General features: G+C 42.4%; 1 protein-coding gene across 1 annotated transcript in view; it reads right to left on the bottom strand.

Annotated features, from left to right (window-relative positions):
- Positions 1 to 4,403: 4,403 nt before the first annotated feature.
- The window catches only part of NFX1 (nuclear transcription factor, X-box binding 1), a 73,637-nt gene continuing 52,754 nt past the window's right edge, over positions 4,404 to 25,286 (bottom strand). The window contains exons 14-24 of the mRNA XM_047065438.1: positions 22,272 to 22,391; positions 20,135 to 20,214; positions 16,220 to 16,450; positions 15,290 to 15,363; positions 14,131 to 14,232; positions 13,572 to 13,613; positions 8,485 to 8,583; positions 7,780 to 7,846; positions 6,755 to 6,900; positions 5,911 to 6,015; positions 4,404 to 4,680 (exon numbers count right to left, since the gene is read on the bottom strand). Of these exons, the coding sequence (XP_046921394.1) occupies positions 4,608 to 4,680; positions 5,911 to 6,015; positions 6,755 to 6,900; positions 7,780 to 7,846; positions 8,485 to 8,583; positions 13,572 to 13,613; positions 14,131 to 14,232; positions 15,290 to 15,363; positions 16,220 to 16,450; positions 20,135 to 20,214; positions 22,272 to 22,391 (1,139 nt within the window). The 3' untranslated portion in view covers positions 4,404 to 4,607. The remainder of the gene's footprint in view (positions 4,681 to 5,910; positions 6,016 to 6,754; positions 6,901 to 7,779; positions 7,847 to 8,484; positions 8,584 to 13,571; positions 13,614 to 14,130; positions 14,233 to 15,289; positions 15,364 to 16,219; positions 16,451 to 20,134; positions 20,215 to 22,271; positions 22,392 to 25,286) is intronic.

Here is a 25,286-nt window from a genome sequence, read left to right as displayed (position 1 = left end):
CCCATCCCAGCCCCAGGCTCCTGGTTTGGGGATACATACTGCTCCCTAGTGGCCATCCTAGGAAAAAGTCCCATCATCTGGGGGTTGCTGGTGTTCTCTACATTGGGACACAGTATAAGCTTTTCTTCCACCTGTCCTGAACTGCCAGACAACGCAGTCCCAGGGACTCCAAGGTAATGTGTGTGAACTCTCCCTGTTCTGTGTATAGTAGAGGACACAGGTTTTGAGTCTGACTTTATAGGAACTTCAGATCCCCAGTAATTCATTGAGTGATCTTGGGCAAGTGACCTAATTTCAACCTTTAGTTTCTCCATTGGTAAAATAGAGATAGTAAGAATATATGCTTCAAGGGGCTTTGAGGATTAAGAGATGAGCACAGTGTTTGGTGCATATTAAGTGCTCAAAAGCTGTTATCTACTATCAGAAGAGACTTTTGAGAAGGAGTGGGTGCATGAGTACTTCAGACTCCTTCACCACTGCGTCAAGCCTGGGGGTGGGGGCAGGGGTGGAGGTAGTAGAAGCGGGGGAGGTGACTGAAAGCCCCAGCTGTTGCCAGAGCAGCTTCACAACTGCTCCGTTCCTTCCCCCAAATGGGCTATCCTCTGAGGGATGGTCCTGGGATAGGCTCAACGCTTGACTGAACTGACAGAATATTCCAGCCTCTCAGATCCTGTCTACCTACTAGCCTTCCAATGGCTTCAGGTAGCATGTGGGCTGAAACTATTCCCGACCTGACAGATGGGGAAACCAATGCCCAGACAATGGAAGCAAACTGCTCAGGGTTCACAGAGTGAGTTGAGGCAGCCAACTGGGTGTCCTAGCAGTTTAGCCAGGTTCTGTGTAGCCACGCTATGCCTTATAAAGAGCAACCACATGAAGCCTGGGGGGCTGAGGGCAGCTTGGGCTACTGGGAAGGACTCCAAAGGAATTTTGTTTGGGGAAGACAGTTGCCTTTTCCTTGAAGACTCAGACCCCTCCCGGCCTAGGGGCAGTTCTAGGCTGGGAAACCCAAAGCCTGGATTCCAGTCTTGGTCTGGCTCACATTGAGTGTGACACATGGAGCCTTTCCCTTCTGGGGTAGGCCTTTGTAGACTGAGGGATTAGGCTAGCTTAGAGCTTTCCCTGGAGATTTGTGAGCTCTACAAGACCATTAGAGATAGTATGGGACATCTGAGTCGAGGCCACGTAGTGAGCTTGGGAGGGAGAAATTTCTCAGTAGGTATTACAGGACATAGGAGGGGACTGATAAGGTAGGCAGGTCTGTGAAGGTGGCCAGGCATTCCCTCCCTAATTTTAGAAGGGAAGGCACATTGGTAGGTTCTCCTTAGAGAACAAGGTCTCTAGGGTTTCAGGCATGAAGCAAGAAGGCTGACACCATGTGGGAAGGACCCTACCCCTCCAAACGTAAATCACAGGACCCACTCTGTGAGATTTTGAACCTCTTACAAGACTGACATTCCTTCTTCCCCTCCCCTGGTCTGTTCTCTGGCCTGTCCAGGACAGGATCCAGAGCTGCTTCACACAGACCCTGCATTCAGGAGGGCCGCTTTCATCTCCAATCCTGGATACAACCTCCCACTGCATGTCAGGCAGGCACCACTGCTGAAAGGAGCCAGCCCTGCCACACAAGCCAGAGGGAATTCCAGAGATAAGAACTTGGGTCTCTGAAAAGCTCTGGCCCCATAAAGAATCTCCTGCCAAAGAAGAGGGTAGGGTTGGAAGGGGAAGGAATGAGATCACCTGATTTTCAGGGAGCAATAGTATGGGGTCACGGTGCCCACAGGATTTAGTCCATGCTCATGTCCAAGGCCAGTGCTCAGTGGAGAATCCACCAAACCCATGAGAAGCAGCTTCCCCTTGCTGGGGGGTGAGGGGTCCCTTTGGTGACCCGATGGGTGCTAGCTACCTGCCGGCACTCAGCATCCTATCTGACCTCCTGAATCTCTTCCCTTTGAAGCACCACCCCCCAGCATCCTCATCTTCTCATGTGGATAACTCCTATAGCTCTTGGCTGGGCCTCTCGCCTCAATGTTAAACCTCCAATCCCTTCTACACACTGTCTGAGACACTGCTCTAGAACAGGGTGTGGGCAAACTAAGGTCCTTAGGCAAATCCATCCTGCTGCCTGTTTTTGTCCAACTCATGAGCTAAGAATGGTTTTCTAATTTTTAAATAGCTGGAAAAAAATTACATTATTTTGTACCATGTAAAAATTATATGAAATTCTGATTTCAGTGTCTATAAAATAAGGTGTTACTAGAACAGAGTCAGGCTCATTCGCTTATGTATTGTTTGTGGCCGCTTTCATATCACAATGGCAGAGTTGGGTAGCTGTAACAGAAACTCTTAAGACTCAGAAAGCCTATAATATTTCCTATCTGGACCTTTACTGTCACTCTCTGCTTAGGACCCTCCAGTGGCTCTTTGTGGCTCTCCACAGCTGACCCCTTTCTTTCTACCTCTCCAGCCTCATCACATGTCCTTCTAGCTGACTGCCCACTCTGGACGATTCACCTTTCCTCATTCGCACTGCAAGCCACATCATGCCATTTACCTTCGCTTGGCATGCCTCTCTTCTCCAAATGACAGTCTACCATCTTAAGACTCAGCCCAAAAACTTCCTCCCATTTCCCTTCTCCCAACCACAAGAGCTAACCCATTCCTACTTCCAATATCACAGGAGCCTCTTATAGCTCCCCTTAACTTTTAATAACAGACTAATGACCTGTTTGTGCCAACCAATTCCATTATAAATATGTGTTCAGGGATGTGATCTCTGGGGCATTACTAACTGAAAGAATACACCACAGCCCTAGCACAGGGCTGCATGGGGTAGGCACATAAGCCTACCAGAAGGTAGGCCTGTTTAGCATTCTATACTTTTTACTTGGCTAATAGTATGGAGGAAGAAGCAGCTTATATATTTTCCAAATACCAAGTATTTTTTTTAAAAAGTAAACTCTATACCCTATGTGGGGTTGGAACTCACGACCCTGAGATTAAGAGTCAGATGCTCTACCAACTGAGAAAGCCAGGCGCCCCCAAGTATCATTTATATAAATTTCCAGCACCTATGACAGATCAAGCACCTCCATGTGTCTTATCTCATTTAATCCTCACAACAACCTGGTAAGGCAGGTGATACCTCCATTCCACCAAGCAGCGAGTTATGTGGCAGAGCTGGCGTCTAAAATCAGGTCTCCTGCCTCCTGAGATGCTCTCCATATGCAGTTCACCCAATGAACCACTGCTTCAGAGATGTAACAGGTACTTGTGGGCTTCTTGTGTTTGGGGCTACTGACCCTGTGCTAAATGGGTCCAGGTAGAGGTGGTTTTGTAGTTTTCCATCTCTTCCCTCCAGTTGCTTCTTCTGCTCCTGTACTTGCTGCCTCTCAAGGCAGACTGTCTGGGTCAGGACCAAAGGGTGACCCTGCTCTTCCTATGAAAACTAAGTGCCAGTTTTGTGACGTCACTTCTGAAATCTTCTGTTGTTCTGGGGCTCGTGGCTTGCTCTGGAGAAAGTTGTTGGAAGTCTGGCCTCCAAGCTGGAGGGGTGCCAAGGCCAGAGAGGGCCAAACTAATGTAACTGTCAGTGCACCTGCCTTAATGGAGACTCAAGAGTGCCTCCAGAGGGCTGCTGGGATAAGCCCTGGACTGTCCACATACTTTTGTGTATATTCAAACAGAAGTCCAGAGCTCAGAGATCAGGAGAGCCAATATAGCTGCTGCAGACCTGGGAGAAAGCAACACAGGAAAGGTAAATCCACCTGAGACTCTTTCTCAACCAGAGAGGAATTAGGGCTACACTGCTCAGTACACAGAGGCCACACTGAACTTGGCAGCATGAGGAGCTTGCTCTACGTCCTCTTCTGTCATGGCAGATAAAGCTAACCTGTCACCAGACAAGCTCAGGGATGTGGTATGAGCCACACCCCTGGACTTTAGAAAATGGAGTTCTGTAAAGCACCCTGATCCCTCTCCTAGGTCTAGAACTGATGGCACCGAGGATCTCCAAGTCCCATAAGTTCAGCCAGATAGACCTAGGAGAGTTTTTGGCAAAAGACTCAGATAAGATAGCTGGGTTTAACACAATGTGTGATTCTGGATATGGTGTACCAACTCAATGTTTGGTATTCTGGACTGAGAAGCTCACTTGTGTCTTTCCAAAGATTGTGATCAGTTTGGATTAATCCAAAAAGTGAGGTGCAGTTGATGTTGCAGACATTTTTACGAGGAGGAGGGATAACTGGGACAACTGAGGCTATGACTAAGTGCTGCTTTCAGGCTAAAATTCTGGTTTGTCCAAATCAAACCCAATATTCCCCAGCCCTCCGAGCAATCACGGTGATGGTGGAGCCTCTGCAAATACATGACCGAATCACTAGTGACCATCCAGTCAGATCTGGCTGTACCGAAACACTTTATACAGACGGAATAGAGGACAAGGGGACTTCTGATACACTCATGCTTTGGACGTATCAGTACAAGACAGTATGTGAGGCTGTGTGTGAGTCCACCAGGCAGTTGGGAACAAGCATGATTTTCTGCTGGCAAACAAGTCTCCATCACACCTAATCATTCTTTTATCTAAGTGCATCTTGATCTTCTCAGTCCTGGACATCAAAGTAGTCAATTACTGGTTCCTTGGCTATTTTCTGTAAATTACTGCTCCCAGGATTCCTGAAAAGCAAACAAAGAATAATCAGTCTTCTTGTTTGGGGGAAGTGGACTGAGGTCTTCAGAAAGTTAAGGATCAGCTGATTTGCCATTTGCAAAGCTTTGGTAAGACAGTGGGGCACACATGAGTTGGGAACTTGAAATTTGGTGATGGGCACACAGGGGTTCACTGTATTAATAATATTCTCTTGACTCTAAAAGTTTTCTACAATAAAATTTTATACAAAATTAAAGCAAACAAAAGGAAAAAAGCATGGCGCAAACAGGCCAAAGACTCCACACGGTTATGTTCAGGTGGTACTGGACATGGCTGTGAAATAGCATGTAGAATACCTCACATTTCCAAAACCACTGCCCATGTGGATATGCAGCTGGGCTGACTGGAATCCAGGCCACCTGTTTTACAGGGGTGAAGCAGGGCTGGTCCTATGGAGCTATACTGACCCAGACAATCCTTGCTAAGGCTGTGCCCAACGGGCAACGCCTAGCCGTCCTGTCCAGTCCCAGGGAACACCGATTGCTATGGCCCTCATGGTGACTTTATAAACTGCCCTTCCCACCCTCCCAGAAGTTCTGTATAAGAAGTTCTGGTAAAGCTTCTATGTGGAAGGCCAGAACAGCATTAGGGACCCTGCTGAGTTTCAGGGCAACTTTCAGCAATGCTGCCTCAGTCACAGTAAGGCAGCCAGCTTCCTTTCTGGCAAAGGAAAGGAAAGGAAAAGGGGATGGTTCTTCTTTCCTGCTTCTGAGACTTGCTGCTTGCCAATGTGGTTTTCTTATCTCTAAATCATGAATATATGTTTCTGTTGTAAAAATGATACAAACCACATAGAGGTCACTAGAGCAAAACGCTAAAGTCCCCACCTTCACTGCGACCTCAGCCCACTATCCCACATCCATCTGCAGAATAAATGTTGTGAACCATGTAACGTTCCTAAATCATCCGCTGTGACACAATGAGTCCACTTCCCAGTGTCACCGTCTACACCATGGAAGTTATGTCCAATGACTTTTCTCCAGAAGAGAAGTGGGCATTATAAACATCAAACCTGGGACCCCTCTGGCATGAACAAATGTGTCTGACACCCCAGTCACACCTTACTTATTTGAATAAAGCCCCCCAAGGCCAGGCCTGAGAGGCTGCCAATGGCTGGTAGAGACCTGGACAGTTTAGCCCCTGCTGGCTTTTCTGAATAGACAGGGCCCTTTGGAAAGCAGCTGAAGGATCCTTACTTGTCTGTCTGATGCCTGTGATGAGGAATTGGTGGTGGAGGCCGTGACTGTATTTCCCTTTCAAGGACACCTGTCAGCGTGTTAGGAGGACAAATGGACTTCCCTCTGATAAAAGACAGAACACAAAGTATTGAAAAGTGAGAATTGTTTATGTAGACAGGCAGACCGCTGCAAATCCAGTCATGATTTTCACTGTGCTGCTGCTAAGTGCTCCGATGTGACCTGTCTCCTCTCAGGCATGGTCACCTTCATTTAACCCTTGTCCCTTCCACTCATCTCTGTTGGGCCTGTTACCTGCTTCCTGTCATCTCATATTCAAGTTTTTTCTTCTGGAAGTCCCTCCTACTCTCTCAGGTTCTGACAGTGATCCTAGATCCTCACTGTCACTTCCCTGCTCATAACACAGCCATAGTCTCATCTAATGGCAAACACTGTTTACGGGGGATGCCTTGAATCAGAGTCTAGCATCTTGTTTTCATCATGCCAGGAGGACAAGGGAAAAGGGGACAGATGTGATGGGCAGGCATGCAACCCAGGCCCTCAGGGTCTGCTCCCTGTATCTGAGGAAATGATGCCTCCAGTGTCACTTGTGGATTGGGGCAGATAAAAGCCTTGCATGTCTTTAGACGTGTCTGTCCTGTGGACTGAGGCACGGGCTTTGCTCTCTGGTTCAGACCTTCGTATCGGACTTTTTGATTGTGCCAGAATGGCTATCCCATAAGCAGGCTTTCTATCTATTCTTCTAAGAGAGGAAGCAAGGAAAGCAAACATTGATAGATCCTGCTTTCCGAGGTCCAGCCTGCTCCAATGAGCAGGTCCTCCTGTGATGACAAGATCAACCCACCTGACCGCAGTGACCACGACGTTGCGCTTTGGTTCACTGTCATAGCTCACACTCTCTAGGCCGTACACTTGGGCCAGGTCGTGGATGATCCGACGGTGGTCTCTGTTCATGGGAGGGAAGCAGTGGCTCTTCTTACTATTCTTTCCCTGTATTGAGGGTAAAGATGAATGATTGATAAAATGACTAAATAAATCAAAGACCTAAAACAAGACAATTTCATTTCTTATAAAAAATATGTTTTATGCTAAAAATCATGAGTGTGCAGATACAGACACACTAGCAGAGAAATACACTTGCACAGGTTTCCTAGTTAGGAACAATGATTCCATTTTCTCCATCATGCTAGTGTCCTGCTGGGAACTGGGAGCAGAAGGGAGGAAGGAGGAAAGGGAGGGGCTAAGGGAGATGGCAGGAAGGAAATTCCTCTTCATTAAATGTGGATCTAATATAGGTATCTTGTCCTCACTCACATCCCCACAGAATAAAGAGGGAGTCACCATGGGATTGGATGCTTCTGACTAAATTAAAGACTTTTTCCCTTAAAGCTACCTCCAGGACAAGGGCTTCACTCTCTTAAAGGAGTCTATCCCACTACTCTTTAGCTCTAGTCATTCAACTTTTCATTTTTACCCCAGGGTTTCTATTGTGCCTTGGGGGTAATAAAGAATCAGTGTGACCTATCATATAATAGCCCTTTGGAGATCATGTCTTCCTAAGTATCCCACACAGGCATTCAATTATCACTACCGAATGCTTCCAATTGTTCAGAGTTTCTTCACCCAATCTTAGGCACTAAGCTAAAATTTTTTATTTACACTGACTTTGATTGAAGAGTTTTTTTCTGAACCAGGACAAGGCTTCCATAGATATTATAATGGCTGGGCTTTGGGGAAAGATAACGATCATCAAGAAGTTGTGACTTTTTCCTATAACTACTCTATATTGATGGTGTTTCTAGGATTTTTTTTTTTTTTTTAATCAAGCTGGCCTTAGAGACATGTCCAGTTGGATGTTTTGACTTCCACCTTATTCACGGCCTCCACAAGGGCTTCCATTTCTTTCTCAATGTCACTGACAAACTTTAAATCCTTCCTGAAATGAGAAATCACCACAGTTAATTTCATCTGTTCCTGCTCTTCTGAGAATCCCTTCTACCCACCCTCTCTGCCCGTAAACTGCAGACAATGAACAATGTGGGCAGAAAAACAGCAGAGGTCAGGAACTGTCAGATAATAGAAGACTGACTGTGACTGAACAAAGGAAAAGAAAAAGAGAAAACAAATATGAGAAAGGAGAAGATGGAGAAAGAGCATTCTGGAGGGCCGGGAGATAGGAGGAAAATAAGAGCTATTACTGCCCAAGTGAGGACCCAAGTGAGGAGCCAGAAGTGGAATTCAGGCTAGTCCAAGCCCTATGGAAGCCCACACTTCTACTACAGGGCGTTCTCTCTCTCTCTCTCTCTCTCTCTCTCTCTCTCTCTCTCTCTTTCTCTCTCTCTTTCTCACACACACACACACACAACCCTGCACCCCATGCTCCATTCTTCTAGAGGAAAATTTCGAGAAACCTAGAAAAGGATTTTTATTAAACATCATATAATCTCTTATAATAGATATATAGACTTTAACTGGCTCAATCACAGACGAGCACATATTAGTTATTATATCTTAAAAGACCAAACAGTCTTGTAAGCCATAATTAAGAAAGGTGGTACCAAGTTACATACACACCTGGCATCTTCTTTTAAACTGTCACTGAATTTTGACCCTGAAGAACGTATATTGAAAGGATCGGAATCCTCGCTGATATGAAATGCCTCTGCTAATCTCCTGGAAGTAAGAGAGATGTAAGTAAATAAAAGGGAAGGAAGGAGAGGAAAACTTACAGTAACACAGAGTGCCCACCAAGTCCTAACTTCTTTATACATTAATGATGTCATTTCAGTAAACCTACTTATTTTTTATAAAAATTTTTTAAAATTATTTATTTTTGAGAGACAGAGAGATACACAGTATGAGCAGGGGAGGGGCAGAGAGAGAGAGAGAGAGAGAGAGAGAGAGAGAGAGAAATACAGAATCCAAAGCAGGCTCCAGGCTCTGCCTGTCATCACAGAGCCTGATGTGGGGGTCGAACCCACGAACCGTGAGATCATGACCTGAGCCAAAGTTCAACACTTAACCGACTGAGCCACCCAGGCGCTCATCAGTAAACCCAATCATTAAGGAAGGAATAATAACTACTTGGGACAAGATATGATTTTATCTTCCTAGAAGAATATAAGCAAGACAGATCTACATAGGTCTGAGCCAACCCCTTGGCTGACACTGGCAGCTTGGGTTATCTGGGATGAGAATGGGGATGACTATCTCTGAGATTTCACCTAAACATCAGACAGATAAAGTAGACATATAATCATTAAAATTAGTATTGTTTTACAGAAAATTTGGAAAATAAAGGGAAGAATTCCATTAACAACACAAATACTGCATTTTAATACACTTTCTTTCAGATTTTTTTCCCTTTAAGTAGTTGCAATTAGCGTATATAAAACTAGGCACCTGGGTAGAGCACCTGGCTGGCTCAGGTGGTGAAGCAGATGACTCTTGATCTCAGGGTTGTAAGTTTGAGCCCCATGGTGGGTGTAAAGCATGGAGCCTGCTTGGGATTCTCGCTCCTTCTCTCTCTGCCCCTCCTCCACTCATACTTGCTCGCTCTCCCTCTCTCTCAAAAGTAAATAAACTTAAAAAAAAAAAGGTAGTGGAAAGTCAAACTTCAAGATAAAACAGGACTATACTTTGCCTGCATTTGCCTGTTTTTGTTTAACTATTTATTTTGAGAAATTTCCAAACAAAGTAACAAGAATATTATTTTTAAAAAAAATTTTTTTTTTCAACGTTTTTATTTATTTTTGGGACAGAGAGAGACAGAGCATGAACGGGGGAGGGGCAGAGAGAGAGGGAGACACAGAATCGGAAACAGGCTCCAGGCTCTGAGCCATCAGCCCAGAGCCTGACGTGGGGCTCGAACTCACGGACCGCAAGATCGTGACCTGGCTGAAGTCGGACGCTTAACCGACTGCGCCACCCAGGCGCCCCAGTAACAAGAATATTATAATGATAAAACAATCATAAGTTCAAAATACCGTAAGTCAAAAATGCATTTAATACATCTAACCTACCAAACATCATAGCTTGGCCTAGTCTACCTTAAATGTGCTCAGAACACTTACATTATTAGCTTACAGTTGGGCAAAATCACCTAACACAAAGCCTATTTTGTAGTAAAGTACTGAATATCTCAAGGAATACTGTACTGAAAGTGAAAAACAGAATGGTTGTAAATGTATTCGTTGTTTACCCTCATGACTGCACGGCTGACTGCAAGCTGCCGCTTGCTGCCACTGCCCAGTGTCATAAGACAGCATTATATTACTAGCCTGAGAAAAGATCAAAATTCAAAATCTGAACTATGGTTTCCACTAAATGTGAATTGCTTTTGCACCACTGTGAAGTAGAAAAATTGTAAGTCAGTTTATTGTTTTGTTTTGTTTTTTAATTTTTTTTTCAACGTTTTTATTTATTTTTGGGACAGAGAGAGACAGAGCATGAACGGGGGAGGGGCAGAGAGAGAGGGAGACACAGAATCGGAAACAGGTTCCAGGCTCCGAGCCATCAGCCCAGAGCCTGACGCGGGGCTCGAACTCACGGACCACGAGATCGTGACCTGGCTGAAGTCGGACGCTTAACCGACTGCGCCACCCAGGCGCCCCCAGTTTATTGTTAAGTTGGGGACTGTCTGTGTATTGTTCACTTAAATTCTCCAACTGTTAACATTTTTACAGGGCTATACATTTTAACCAATCTTTGTTAGAACCAATAAGTCTGCCAGTCATTGAATAAATGCCTCCTAATCTGATGAAGAGTATCCTCAAATAACTAATAGAAAATATATTTAGCAGTGAAATATTTAAAGCTCTCTGGTGTCAGGAATACCTACTATCAACCACCTATTCAACACTGTACTGCAGGCTTGAGCCAGTATAATGAGGCAAGAAAAAGAAAACAGATAAGAATTGGAAAGAAATAAAATTACTATTATTAGAAAAGGACATGAAATAAGAAATAAGTGAATTTAGCAAGGTTGTGAATACAGGTCAACAAACATCAGTTACATTTCTATATACCAGCAATAAGCAATTAGAAAATTAAATTTGTTTTGTTTTGCTTTTTTAGAAAATAAGATTTTAAAAGTGATACAAGAGGGGAGAGGAGAGAAAAAAAAGTGATACAAAAAAAATTACCACTTAAAAAAGCATCAAAACCATCAACCAGCAAGGGACAAATCTACCAAAAGATGTACAAAATCTGTATCTAGAAAAATATGAAGTATCACTGAGAGAAATCAAAGAAGACAGGAATAAATGGAAGGTATACCTTGTTCATGGATTAGAAGACTCAATATTATAAAAATGTCAAATTTCCCAAATCGATCTATAAATTGAATACCAATTCAATCAAAATCTTAGTAGGTTTTTAAGCAGATATTGATAAGCTAACTATAAAGTTTAAATGAAAATGCAAATACCCAAGAACAGTCAAGTTAATCTTGAAGAACCATGCTTGAAGAGATAAACTATCAGATAGTAAGACCTTTATTGTTATAAAGGTACAATTAAGAGAGTATGATTCTAGCATGATGGAACAGAATGAGCTCAGAAATAGATCCACACGTAATATGAATACCTGATTTAAGACAAGGGAGGCACTAGAGAGACTGGGGAAAATGACATCTTGATAATAGTACTGGTCACATGAATATTCATATGGAAAAAAACTGAGTTGTGAACTCTCCTTAAACCATACTCAAAAAAAAAAAAAAAAATCAGTCCAGGTCAACTGTAGATCTAAATGTAAAAGGTAAAATAATACAGGTTCTAGACAATAACAGAGTATCATCATGATCTCAAGATAGACAAATACTTCTTAAACAGGACATAAAAAGCACTAGTATCTAAGGAGAAGACTGATAAACTAGATTACATTAAAATCAGAAACTTCTGCCTATCAAAAGATACCATTAAGAGAATGAAAACTGAAGGCACTAAGTGCAGGAAAATACAATACTGAAAATCAACAAAGGATTCACATCCAAAATATATAAAGAACTCCTACTAATGAATATGAAAAGGACAACACAGTTACAAAATAACTAAAAGAATTGACTAAGCACTTCACAAAAGGGGATATCCAAATTGCCAATAACCATATAAAAAGGCATTCAACCTCACTAGTCATCAGGGAAATATAAACTAAAAGCTCACTGACATCCAGCTACAAATTCATAAGAATAGATTAAAATTAAAAAGACTGTCAATTCCGGGGCGCCTGGGTGGCTCAGTCAGTTAAGCATCTGACTTTGGCTCAGATCACGATCTTACAGTTCATGAGTTTGAGCCTCGCACAGGGTTTTGGGGTGACAGCTCCGAGCCTGGAGCTTACTTCGAATTCTGTCTCCCTCTCTCTCTGCCCCTCCCCCACTTGCACTCTGTCTCTCTCTCTCAAAAGTAATAAACATTAAAAAAATTAAAAAAAAACAAAAACAAAAACAGACTGACAATTCCAGTGCTAATAAAAATGTAAAGAAAAAAAAAAAAAAGAAGAAAAAACTAGAGCAATGGGAACTATTACCCTGCTGCTGGGAGTATAATATGGCACAACCATTTTGGATACTGTTGCGGAGAACTGACTAAAGCTGAACATATGAATACGCTATTAACTATCAATCAGTAATTCTACTCCTAAGTTTGTAACTAACAGAAATGAGTATGTATATATGGCAAAAGAAGTATGTGGATGTTCTTAACAGCATTTTTTTTTTAAATTTTTAAATGTTTATTTATTTTTGAGAAAGAGAGACAGAACACGAGCACAGGAGGGGCAGAGAGAGAGGGAGACAGAATTCGAAACAGGCCCCAGGCTGAGCTGTCAGCACAGAGTCCAATGTGGGGCTCGAACCCACGAACCATGAGATCATGACCTAAGCCAAATTTGGACGTTCAACCGACTGAGCCACGCAGGTGCCCCATTAACAGAGCATTATTTATAATAGCCCAACACTCATAACCATACACATACCTATTCATGGTTGAATGATAAATAAATTATAATATCTTAATACATTAAAATATCATGCAGAAATGCAAATGACCCAAGTACTGCTATATGCAACAACAGGAATGAAGATCACAAATGTAATGAATGAAGCCAGACAAAAATAATACAAACTACAAGATTTCATCATTTATATAAAGTCCAAAAACAGACAAAACTAATCTGAAGTGTTAGAAGTCAGGATAGATGTTTTATCTTTATGGAGTATACAAAAGTGTTCTGGTAATTTTCTATTTCTTGACCTGGGTACGGATTACACCACTGTATTCACTTTGTGATGACTCACTGATCTGTGCACTTCTGATCTATATGTATGCTATATTTCAACATAAAAGGTCATTAAAAAAGTTTTGAGCCTCTTATCTCCACTGGAATCAGGAAGTCTGCCAGTCAGTGAATAAGTATCCTGTAGCATGTGATGTTTACGCCATGCCCAAAACCAATAAGCTCATGTTTCAGAAATGTGCTGAAATCACCTAAGTGGTTTATCCTTAGACATTACAATTCTTGATGATTGAATTTCTCTTGCTCTCCAATAGCAGCAAAACACTCAGCAGGTGCTGAATGAATGCTTCAACAGTTGCTCCCTCCCACTAACTTCACAGAGCTCAAGGACAAGTAGATAAACAGCAGTTGAAATGACTTACTTTTTCCTTTCCAAGGCTAAACACTCCTCATCACACTCCAGCCTTGAGAAACAAATGAAAAAAATAAAAGTCAGGGCACCGATTTCACAGCTTCTACCCAACAATAAGTTCTTAGTCAACCTGGAAACAGAGCAGATTCTGGCCAAAACATGGCTACATGAGGTCCCTTTCAAGGACAGGTGGGTGGGCCTCTGGGTTATGGTAATCTAGTTCTCAGAAGGGCCTCAAAGTGTCGCCAAAATGCTTCCAATGACCCTCTCACAGCGCCACTTCCTTCTCTTGGCACAGCTGGTTCTCTGTTCTCTGTGGGTTGGGTTGGACACATCTAGGTCTCTGCTTCCTCTGGCTACTGTTTGAGGAGAGGCCTAAGTCTTCTCTGGTTGTAGCTATATCCTGAATAAGATTTGCTGGATTGGAATGGGTGTGGTCTCTTAAGTTCAAACGTCTGTTGGAACACCTACTGTGTGTGCAAGGGTTTGCTGTGGGGGATTGAGATAAATAAATAGTTCCTATCCTCTGGAAATTAATTCTAACAGAAGACACACATTTAAAAAATTACCTGGCTTGGTGAATTTCCTTCTTAGTAATTAGCTTGCTGATTTCCACTGAATCTCCAAGTTGCATGTCTGTTATTTTAGAGGCCATGGAAATAGCAGCTATTCTGAAGTATAAAAAAGGGAAGAAAAGGCATTGCAGTTTCACAGGAATGTTCTAAGTACAGAGAAGACTTCCTTCAAGTCAAATCTATCACTGGACAATTCATGTGGCTTCAGAAACCCATCTATTATGAACTACCCACACGTTTATGTCGTATCTCCTCAATCAGATTCTAAGCAGCTCCACAGGAAGCAATGAGTCTATTTAATCTCCCTTGAATATCCAGGCCAATGCCTGGCATTCAGTCAGTATTTCGAAACCCACTGTTGTCAAAGCTACTCTGATGTCTTTATACTCTAAAAATGCTATCTCCAGGGGCGCCTGGGTGGCGCAGTCGGTTAAGCGTCCGACTTCAGCCAGGTCACGATCTCGCGGTCCGTGAGTTCGAGCCCCGCGTCAGGCTCTGGGCTGATGGCTCGGAGCCTGGAGCCTGTTTCCGATTCTGTGTCTCCCTCTCTCTCTGCCCCTCCCCCGTTCATGCTCTGTCTCTCTCTGTCCCAAAAATAAATAAACGTTGAAAAAAAAAAATTAAAATAAATAAATAAATAAATAAAAATGCTATCTCCATGACACCTCTCTGCACCTAATCAGAGACAAACACACATCCCTAACACCTTCACCTCCTTACTCAGATCCCTTTCTGACCACTTGGTTCTAGGATTTCAGGGGCCTGCAAAGACAATTCACAGAACAGTCAGAAACCCCCACTACAGGGGAAGAGCACAGGACTTGGTCCTGGCTGTGCTACCACAAATGGTGGGATGTTAAAGCAATTCATGTAACTTCAGGACATCATCCCTTCTGATCTCAGGGTATAACAAGACCAGAAGGGAGAGAAAGAGGAAGAAAAATAAAAAGGTTATTTTACAAATAAAAGTTATGGAAGGAAAGGGACAAAACAATACTTTCTCTCTGAACCATAAAAACTAGACTGAGGAAAATTTATTTAAACAACCTTTCCACAACAAAAGTTGCAAGGATGCTACAATAAACACCAGTATACACGTGTATAACCTCTGTATACTGAGATCCACTGCTATTAACATTTGAGCAGCACTAACCTTTGATAAGTACTGGATGCTTCAGAGCAAATCATCATCTCTTTTCTTCGTCCACATTCACACTGCAGCTCTATCTGAAATAAGATTAACATGGAGCGACTTTTAGCACATAGAAACCATGTGAATAGGCAGGTTTCACACTTTTAAAGTCTCTCTCAAATCAAACCATGGCAGAGGATATAGACAGTGAGTGGTTACCCTTCAGGATGGAGGAAGCTAACCATGCATGCAACTAGACAACGTGGTAGTTGACACACTAGGAGGGAACCGTTCATTCTACAGGGACCCTTTCTGGGAACTACTACAGTCCTTAACCCCACCTGAAGGGGCAGGCCTAGAAATGAAGTTTTTACCATTGAACCTGACCCAGGACCATCCAAGGCCTAATCAGGTCCACTGCCTGCTTTCACCTCCTCAGGGAGGCCCTACTTAGATCCCTCAGACCAGGCTAAGTTGTCCACTCATGCTCTCATAGCACCTTCTATCAGGGTGTAACCTCTTATTCACCACAGTCATAATTCAGTATCTGAGTAATTAGTAAGGATCTGTCCCATCTAATTGAAAGGATCATGTGCCTCCTGTTCACCGGTAGAGCCCTAGCACCTAGCAAAACATCTTGCGCAACACAGACACATATATTTGTTGAATAAATGGAGTAGGCAATCAGAGTCTCTCTTGAGAATTTGTTCTAAGGGAGAGAGACAGACTGGTCAGACAGCAGTCGGTACCTTCTGAACTAGAAGGCCACTTCAAGCTGGGCAGACAGGAATCTGTACAGTGTACCCCACCTTTCTCTTGCTCCACCTTAGCTTGCAGTTCGTTGCAACCAATGATCTCTGATTAGACTCTATGCCCAGGAGCCTCAGCTCTGGACTCACGAGCAGCCCCACAACCATAGTCAATGCCCTATCTGGAGCCAGGAATACGCACCTTGGCTTTACAAGCAGTCGTGGGGCAGGGTGAGCTGGGGTGGCAGGGTGCCATACACGGGTGGCCACAGTCAGCTCTGGGGGTGGTGCAGGGCTGCTTGCAGGCCTCATCCACAAGACACTCTCCTTTGTGACAGAGTCTCTGACACTTGTGCATTCCACATGGTAGCGTGGCACTGCAGGGTAATCCGCAAGAGATATCAGCCAGGTGACAGGGGATGTTGCTTCGTAACTAGGAGAGACAGAAGTAGCCAGATTCTTATCTCCGTGTGCGATCTGGGATGAGTTTTAACTTCCTATTCAAACATTTCTGAATTTTCAAAAAGTTATTTTGATCTTAAAAAAAATTAGGTGGATTTTCAAAATCTGAACATAATTTGTCTGAAAATAAACAAATCTGGAACTTATTTAGTAACCCTTGTTATGATCCAAAAGAATTTGTGCTAGCAATCAAGTGTGACTGAGGATATACACTTCCCAGGACGGGTAGCAAGCACATGAAACTAGATAACTAGGGAGTATCTGATATGCTCTGACCAACTAGGAGGATCAGATAACCTTTTCCTCCCTTTGCAAACAGCTTAGGGCACTGAGGGTTGGGAGGCACCCTTGACCCATGGTTTCAAGACTGCTGGCAGTGCTGTTTTACAGAAATAATTAAATAATCAAATAATCAACTCTCCTCACATTTCCCAACTCATGGTATCTTTAACTTTAGGTAGCTTTATCATTTAAAAAAATTAAGAGGCAGGGGTGCCTGAGTGGTTCAGTCAGTTAAGCACCCGACTCTGGCTTCAGTCATGATCTCGTTGTTCGTGGATTCAGCCACGTCAGGCTCCATGCTGACAATGCAGAGCCTGCTTGAGATTCTTTCTCTTTCCCTCTTTCTCTGACCCTCCCCCACTCATTCTCTCTCTCAAAATAAATTTTAAAAAATTAAAAAAAAAATTAAAAGGCAGGTGCCTAAGTGGCTCAGTCGGCTGAGTGTCTGACTTCAGCTCAGGTCACGATCTTGCGGTTCATGAGTTCGAGCTCCACATCAGGCTCATGGCTGTCAGCCTGTCAGTGCAGAGTCCACTTTGGATCCTCTGTCCCCTTCGCCCCCTCTTTGTCCCTCTCCTGCTTGCGCTCTCCCCAAAATAAATAAATATAAAAAAGGTGGGGGGGTGGCCCCTGGGTGGTTCAGTTGGCTGGACGTCCGACTCTTGATTTTGGCTTGGGTCATGGTCCTAAGCCCCACGACAGGCTCCGTGCTGAGTGTGGAGTCTGCTTAAGATTCTCTCTCTTTCTTCCTCTGCCCCTCTCCCCAGCTCAAGCGCTCTCCCTCTTAAAAAAAAAAAAAAAAATTAAGAGGCAATAGGCCATGAAACCCCAAACTTTTAATTTTTGGAAATCACCTTCTTTTAGGATTCCTTACTCCAGGAAAAAGATGCTAGAATTTTGTTCCTGTGGGAGCAAAGTTTACTCTTACATATTGACTCAAATTCTTTTGAGAACCCTCAAAATAAGGAATATACTTTGACTCTAGTGACATCTAACTTTTACTCTTAAAAAGGCCTCCAAAGTCTAGAATGTACACGCTTCCTATCGCTTTAGAACTGCTTTAGAGTGGCACCTGGGTGGCTCAGTCAGTTCAGTGTCTGACTCTTGATTTTGGCTCAGGTCATGATCTCATGGTTCACAAGATTGAGCCCTGTGTCAGGCTCTGCTCTGACATCAGGGAGCCTGCTTGGGATTCTCTCTCTGCCCCTCCTCTGCTCACACATGTGCTCTCTCTCAAAATAAATAAATAAACATAAAAAAAAAAGGAAGAATTGCTATATAAGTATTTTGGTAGAATGTAGTTCCCAATCATTAAACTTACCTACACTAATACCAGGGTCTGGAGATAATTTATTTTTATTTTTTTTAATGTTTATTTATTTTTGAGTGACAGAGTGTGGGCGGGGGAGGGGCAGAGAGAGAAGGAGACACAGAATCTGATGCAGGGCTCGAACTCACAAGCCGTGAGATCATGACCTGTGCCAAAGCCAGTCACTTAACCAACTGAGCCACTCAGGTGCCCCTGGAGATAATTTTTGCACACACTGTGTCCTCTGTTTTCCCTCCCCTCATTACTTGCCTACTTTTCATTATCCTTTAGGAAGTTACCTCCTCTACAAACACCTTCCTTGGGTGGGGGCTCCTTTGATCCTGCTCAGTCCTTTGTACTTGCCCTGCTACTGTACTGTTTAAACTGCTATTGCACTGTTTAAATGCCTGCCTCCTGCTCCAGAGTAAAGGCTCCACGAAGGCAGCAGTCATGCCTCTCTTGTTCTCTTCTGAATCATGTGAACTTAGCCTGTTACCCAGCACACAGTAGGTATGTAAAAAAATATTTGTTGAATGAAGTCAAATAAGCCATCAACACAAAGATGATACATGGATGTCTTAGAATGGCTACTCTCGGAGAAAGTAAGACTCATAGAGGAAGATACTAATAAACGACAAATGACTTGAGAACCACTTACAGGAAATAAGTGAAGAAAAATACGTCCATCAAGATAAAGATATTGAACGCATGTTGTCACAAACGCCAAGGGTTTCCAAAAATGTTGCTTAATATGTTATGAAGTAAAAAGTAGGTTACACAATAGTATAATCTTAAAAGAGTATGCGAAAGTGTGTATCACACATGACTTATAGTCTATACACAAGAATGTGAACAGTATTTATTTCTGGATTGCAGAATGTATGCTCTTAATTGTCTACAATGAATATGCATTTTTTAACTAAAGAATTCTTAAAAGTGTTTCAAAGGGTCTATAGGTAATGGTGCCAAATAAGCTTACAAATTGAGAATGAGGATGAAAAGTCCTTCATGGTAATGGCACTGCAGAGGTGTGAGCCTGGAGGAAGGTGTTTGGACCTAGTGGCCAGAATAGGAAGCTGCACAGGGCACAGAGGAAGGAAGAGGGGCCCCTGGTGGAGAGACACCACCACTCTTGGGATGCTCTTAATGAAACACCTTTATGCAGGCTAGCAACCTTTGCTGGTGAACCTGGAAGCTGTCTCTGAAATACAGCCCATGTTCTCAAGGTCAACTGACTGAGTTTAACTTAGTTGCAACCAGAGTAAAAATGAAAGCAAAAGAGGCTCACTATACTACCTATTGTATGACTTCATTCACGTGACATTCTGGAAAAGGCAAAACTACTGGGACAGATAATAGATTATTGATTGCTGGGGCCTGGAGACAGGAGGGAAAATAACTATAGAGATGCATGAAGGAGGGACACCTGGCTGGCTCAGTTAGTACAGCATGTGACTCTTGATCTCAAGGTCATGAGTTCAAGCTCCACATTGGGTGTAGAGATTATAAATAAATAAAAACTTAAAAAAAAAAAGGGCATGAAGGAATATTTGGGGGGTGAATGAACTATTCTACATCTCGATTATGGTGATGGTTACATGACTGTATGAATGTTTTTGCAAAACTCAAGGATCTGTACACTTAAAAGGGTAAAATTCTATTTTATGCAAATTATACCTTAATTAATTAAAATGTTTATTTTATTTATTTTGAGAGAGAGAGGGAGAGAGAGAGAGCACATGAGCAGGGGAGGAGCAGAGAGAGAGGGAGAAAGAGAATCCAAAGTACGCTCTGTGCTGCCAGCACAGAGACCTACACGGGGCTTGAACTCACACACTGTGAGATCATGACCTGAGCCGAAGTCAGTTGCTTAACCAACTGAGCCATGCAGGCACCCCAAATTCTACCTTAACTTAAAAAAAGAAAAGAAAAAAGGGGCCAAAGCAAACCTCTGCTTCTTGGAGTATATTTTTACTTTGAGAAACAATGAGACTAACAACTCTAAAAGTAATTCAATCATAAATCTCTAGCTGGAACAATGAATACTTGGGAGAGAAAACTTACCTCGTGTTTGCCCATGCACCACTTCTGAGTCAGGAAAGTACAAGGGGGACACTTCTCTTCACTATGACAAGAATGATACACTGTTAAGAGAGAAAGGAAATTAGGAATTATGTCTAGGAATAATGTTTAAATAAAGCACATAAATTATTATATATGTTTTAATGGTATAGAACATAGAACTTTTAAGTTTAGAAGCTGGGAATACTTTTTAAAATGGTCACAGGAAAGTAAAAAGTAGGCGACTTTATTTCAAAGTGCTGAAGGATGAGCATGAGTGAGTAAAAGAAATCCCACTGAGGTGGGACAGACACACCAAACACAGAAGCAGAGAAGGAGGCAGCTTTTCCACTCATCTCCTGCAGCACAGACCCTGGTCTGTCCATTCTACTCAGTCATTCTTTTGGCCCTATCACATACAGCTCAGTTATCTCTGCTACTCATGCCATCTGACATGCTCCCCTGATTCCTTTCAATTTCCTTGCTGCCTGTAAGAGGCAGTTCATCCTAACTCATCTCCTCCAACAAAGCCTTTCTTGGCTGACCATACCCTGCTCAGAGCTCTCTTACACTCCCTAATGTCAATGGCTTGCTACCATGTTATCTGGCCCATCTTTACGAAACGGTTGGTTGTGTGTCATGTGCATATAACTACCATCCTCTTCCTCTTGGGAAGAACAGAAAAATCTTGAGATCATGGGTTACTTTTTTCTTCCTCTGAACCTCTCTCTGTGTCTGATACCATGGTGGGTATACAACTAACTCTCAAGAAAAGTTAAAAGAATGCTGAACAAAAGTGGGCTAAAACAACACACCTTAAAAATGGTTAAGTTCTTATTATGGACATTACCCACCAGGATTTGGACTTCATCTGTGACATTTGCAAATGAGTGTGAAGGAGGGAGTGGGTGAGTATTGGCTCGGGCACTTATTTCATCTGGTGTGAACACCAAACTAAGTTGGGAGAGCCCTCCAAAGGTCCCCAGGAAAGAAGGGACATTCTACTTCATGAGGAATTTACTTCTTTTTTACTCTATTAAAATACTCAAAAAATGAAAACGGGTTGTTTATTTGTCAGTCTGAACTATATGGCTTACTGTAAGTACCAAATCTGGTGACTTCAGTTATTTCAGGTTTGCCTCTGGGACTTGGTAAAATGAAATGATGAGCCTACTATGATCCTAGAGGAAAGCTAGTGACTAGACTGGACAGAAAATGGATGGTATTAAGTAGCTGCTGGCCGGATGTCTACAGCAGTTTATGAAAGAAGAATTGGAAATAATTATCTAACAACATGAGACTAAGTTATAGCCCATCCATGTAACAGCACACTCCATTAACCACTAAAAATCTATATTGTAGAAAAATATTCATTGACAAGAAGAAAGATTAAAATTACAAGAGGGAAAAATCCAGTTAAAATAAATTCAGTAGCATCACACTTTAATATTATGAAAAAAAATGCAAATATCTATTTTGCCCATGTAAAAAGCCCTGAGAAATATATATTAAGGTGTAAAAAGGTGACATAATGGATGATTTAATTTCAATCTTTTGACTTCATCTCATTTATTCTGAGAGAGAGAGAGAGAGCATTCACATGAGTGGAGGAGAGGCAGAGAGAGAATCCTAAGCAGACTCTGCACTGTCAATGCAGAGTCCCTATGTGGGGCTCAAACTCACAACTGTGAGATTATGAGCTGAGCCGAAATCAAGAGTTGGATGCTTAACCAACTGAGCCACCTAGGCACCCCTCTTTCTTTTTATACAGTAAACATATATTACTTCCTTAACAACAAAAAGTTAGTTTCAATTTTACAAAAAGATGTTCAACTTTGAAATATAAATCAAAATTGAAGGCAACAAGAAGAAAAGTCCCTGAAAGACAAGATCAGCTGGAGATTCTTCCAGCCTTTCAGGTGTGTTTGATATCCACTGAGTAAAGAAACGGAGTGCACTGTTGATTCTCAGCTGTGGCCCAGATCACAGACTCACCTTCACAGAAGCAGCCCCTGAGAACAGGGAACAGGGGTGGCCATCACAACATGACCTCAGAGCAGTAAAGACTGTCATGCAACATCCTAAATGACACAGTGTGAAACAGGCTGTGAGATGGGGGAGGCAAGGAGTTGGGACCCACCTGGATGGTCACATTCATGGACTCTGGCGCAGGTCTGGGTACACTCAGGGGGTCTGGTGCCACAGGGAACTGGAGGGTAGATCACTGACGCACCACAGTGGCAGGTTAATTCATCAAAACCTGATGGAGCAGCAATGAAACAAAACCTTTCATGATGTGCACATACATATTTACACAGACAACACACACACACACACACACACACACACATTTATTTTGGCTTGTATTACTTTTTAGGGGACTGCTTTTTTCAAAAAATGTTTTTATTTTATTAAACCTGAGCTGGTGGCAATGGAGCAGACAGATAAGAAGCATTTCATTATTACTTGCAACAAACTGTAAGTCCATGAGTAACCCAGGAAATTTTTACATATATTTTATAAACAACAGATCTATAGACCATCTCTTTTGAGAGAACAAGAGACTTCTGCTAAAGACATAGCTTTTTATTTTTTCAAACTCCTTTAGTTAGGAAAATGGATAGAGATTATGAAAGCCACAGGTAATTAACAAACATACAAAAATATATATTTGAATATACACCTCAGAGAAGCACTGAAGCCACTCAAAAAAATTCTTACAGGCCTAATCAACACCTATCATAATAGAAATGTGAAGTTGAAATGAAGCACAGAGCTACATCTGAGTTCATTACACACAGGCCACAAGTCAAATCAAAATGAGGGCTCACACTGGACAGCTCTAATAAGCAGCCTACCTTGTCATGAGCTCTCTTAACTCCTAAATCCCAAGAGGAGTCAGTTCTCCAACTCTAAGTCTTAGTAAAGGCCAGGACTTTGGCCATGGTTCCCAACTAGGTCACCAAGGGTCAGAAGCCCAGGGCTCTTGAGATTCTTCCACCTACTGCCCCTCTCCAGTCAGCACTCTCTTCAGCAAACCCATCAGAGACTATACAATGTGGTGTAAAGAGCCCCATAAGTATAGTCAGGAGACTTAGGCTTCTGGTCCCAGACCTACTACTTACTTACTTAGTGACTGTGGGGTGGTAGTTTAACATCTCTGAGCTTTCTACTGGTCAAATGGGAATACCAAACTTTGACCTATCCATTCAACAAGCTAACATATGTGAATTAGCTAGGTAAAGGGCAAGGGGCCATGTAAGTTGTTTTCATGGAATTCATGTGTGTGTGATTTATATCAAAGCACTGACTCAACTCCTTTTTGAAATTAAGTAGGTCTAGCACTCTATCAAAGACATTTTGGGAAATCTTGATCTAGGCCAATCTTTTAATGTAGCAGTTCTCAAAGTATGCTCTGTTGACCCTTAGGGGTCCCTGAGGGTCTTCAGGGAGTCCATAAGGCCAAAATTATTTTATTTTCATAATCAGACTAAGACATGGTTCTTTGCCCCGCTATGTTGACATTTGCAGTGATGGTGCAAAACCAAGAGTTGGTAAAACTGCCAGGGTCTTAGCGCAAATCAAGGCAGTAGTACCAAACTGTAATCACTGTAGTTTCATCACCACAAAAAAGTCCTCGATGAAGCAGTAAAGAACAAAACAATTGATCCTTAAATACATGTCTTTTCCATAATCTGAAATAAAGTGCTTACACTGCACACTAAAATATAGTCTGGCTGTTATAAAAATTTGTTTATTTATTTTATGGTGAGCCTGGGTGTCTCAGTCAGTTAAGCATCTGACTTCGGCTCAAGTCATAGTCTCATGGTTCATGAGATCAAGCCCTGCACTGGGCTGTCTGATGTCACCGCAGAACTTGCTTCGGATCCTCTGTCCCCCCTCTCTGCCCCTCCTTTGTGCTGTCTCTCTCTCTTTCTCTGTCAAAAATAAACATTAAAAAAAAATCTGGTTATTAAAAATAAACTAGTATGAGTGCTCACTTCAGCAGCACATATACTAAAAAAACAACTAATATGGGATAGGAAACTATCAAAATCCTGGAGGAGATCACAGGGAGCAACCTCTCTGACCTTGGCCGTAGCAACTTTTTTCTAGATATGTCACCAAAGGCAAGGGAAATGAAAGTGAACACGAACTACTGGGACTTCATCAAGATTAAAAAGCTTCTGCACAGCAAAGGAAACAATCAACAAAACTAAAAGGCAGCCTGAGGAATGGGAGAAGATATTTGCAGAACGACATTACCTGATAAATGGGTAGTATCCAAAATCTATAAAGAACTTACCAAATTCAACACCCAAAAAACAAATAACCCAGTTAAGAAATGGGCAGAAGACATGAATAGACATTTTTCCAGAGAAGACATACACATGGCTAACAGACACATGAAAGGAGGCTCAACATCACCCATCATCAGAGAAACACAAATCAAAACCACAATGAAATACCACTTCACACTTGTCAGAATGGCTAAAATTAATAACACAAGAAACAACAGGTGTTGGCAAGGATGTAGAGAAAGGGGAACTCTCTTGTACTGTTGGTAGGGATGAAAACTGGTACAGCCACTCTGGAGAAACAGCGTGGAGGTTCCTCACAAAACTAGAAACAGAACTAGAAACAGAACCACCCAGCAATTGCACTAGTAGGTATTTACTCAAAGGATATAAAAATACAGATTTGGAGGGGTATACACACCCCAAAATTTACAGCAGCATTACTAACAATAGCCAAACTATGGAGAGAGCCCAAATGTCCACTGACTGATCAATGGATAAAGATGATGTGGTACATATATACAATGGGATGCTACTCAGCCATCAAAAAGAACAAAACCTTGCCATATGCAACAACATGGATGGAGCTGGAATGTATATACTAAGTGAGATCAGTCAATCAGACAAAGACAACCTATGATTTCACTTGTATGTGGAATTTAAGAAACAAAACAGATAAACATATGGAAAGGGAGGTGGGGGACAGAGAGAGGGAAAGAAACCACAAGAGACTCTTAAAGACAGAGAACAAACTAGAACAAACTAAGAGTTGATGGAGGGAGGAGGGTGGGGGATGGGCTAGATGGGTGATGGGTATTAAGGAGGGCACTTGTGATGAGCACTGCATGTTGTAAGTG

The sequence above is a fragment of the Lynx rufus genome, unplaced genomic scaffold (genome assembly GCF_022079265.1).
Source record: "Lynx rufus isolate CCGP_SWC_20201006 ecotype Redwood Valley unplaced genomic scaffold, mLynRuf1.p SCAF_10, whole genome shotgun sequence".
NCBI classification, from domain to species: domain Eukaryota; kingdom Metazoa; phylum Chordata; class Mammalia; order Carnivora; family Felidae; genus Lynx; species Lynx rufus.
The sequence above is the reverse complement of the archived record's forward strand: the minus strand, read 5'-3'. Positions and strand labels throughout refer to the sequence as shown.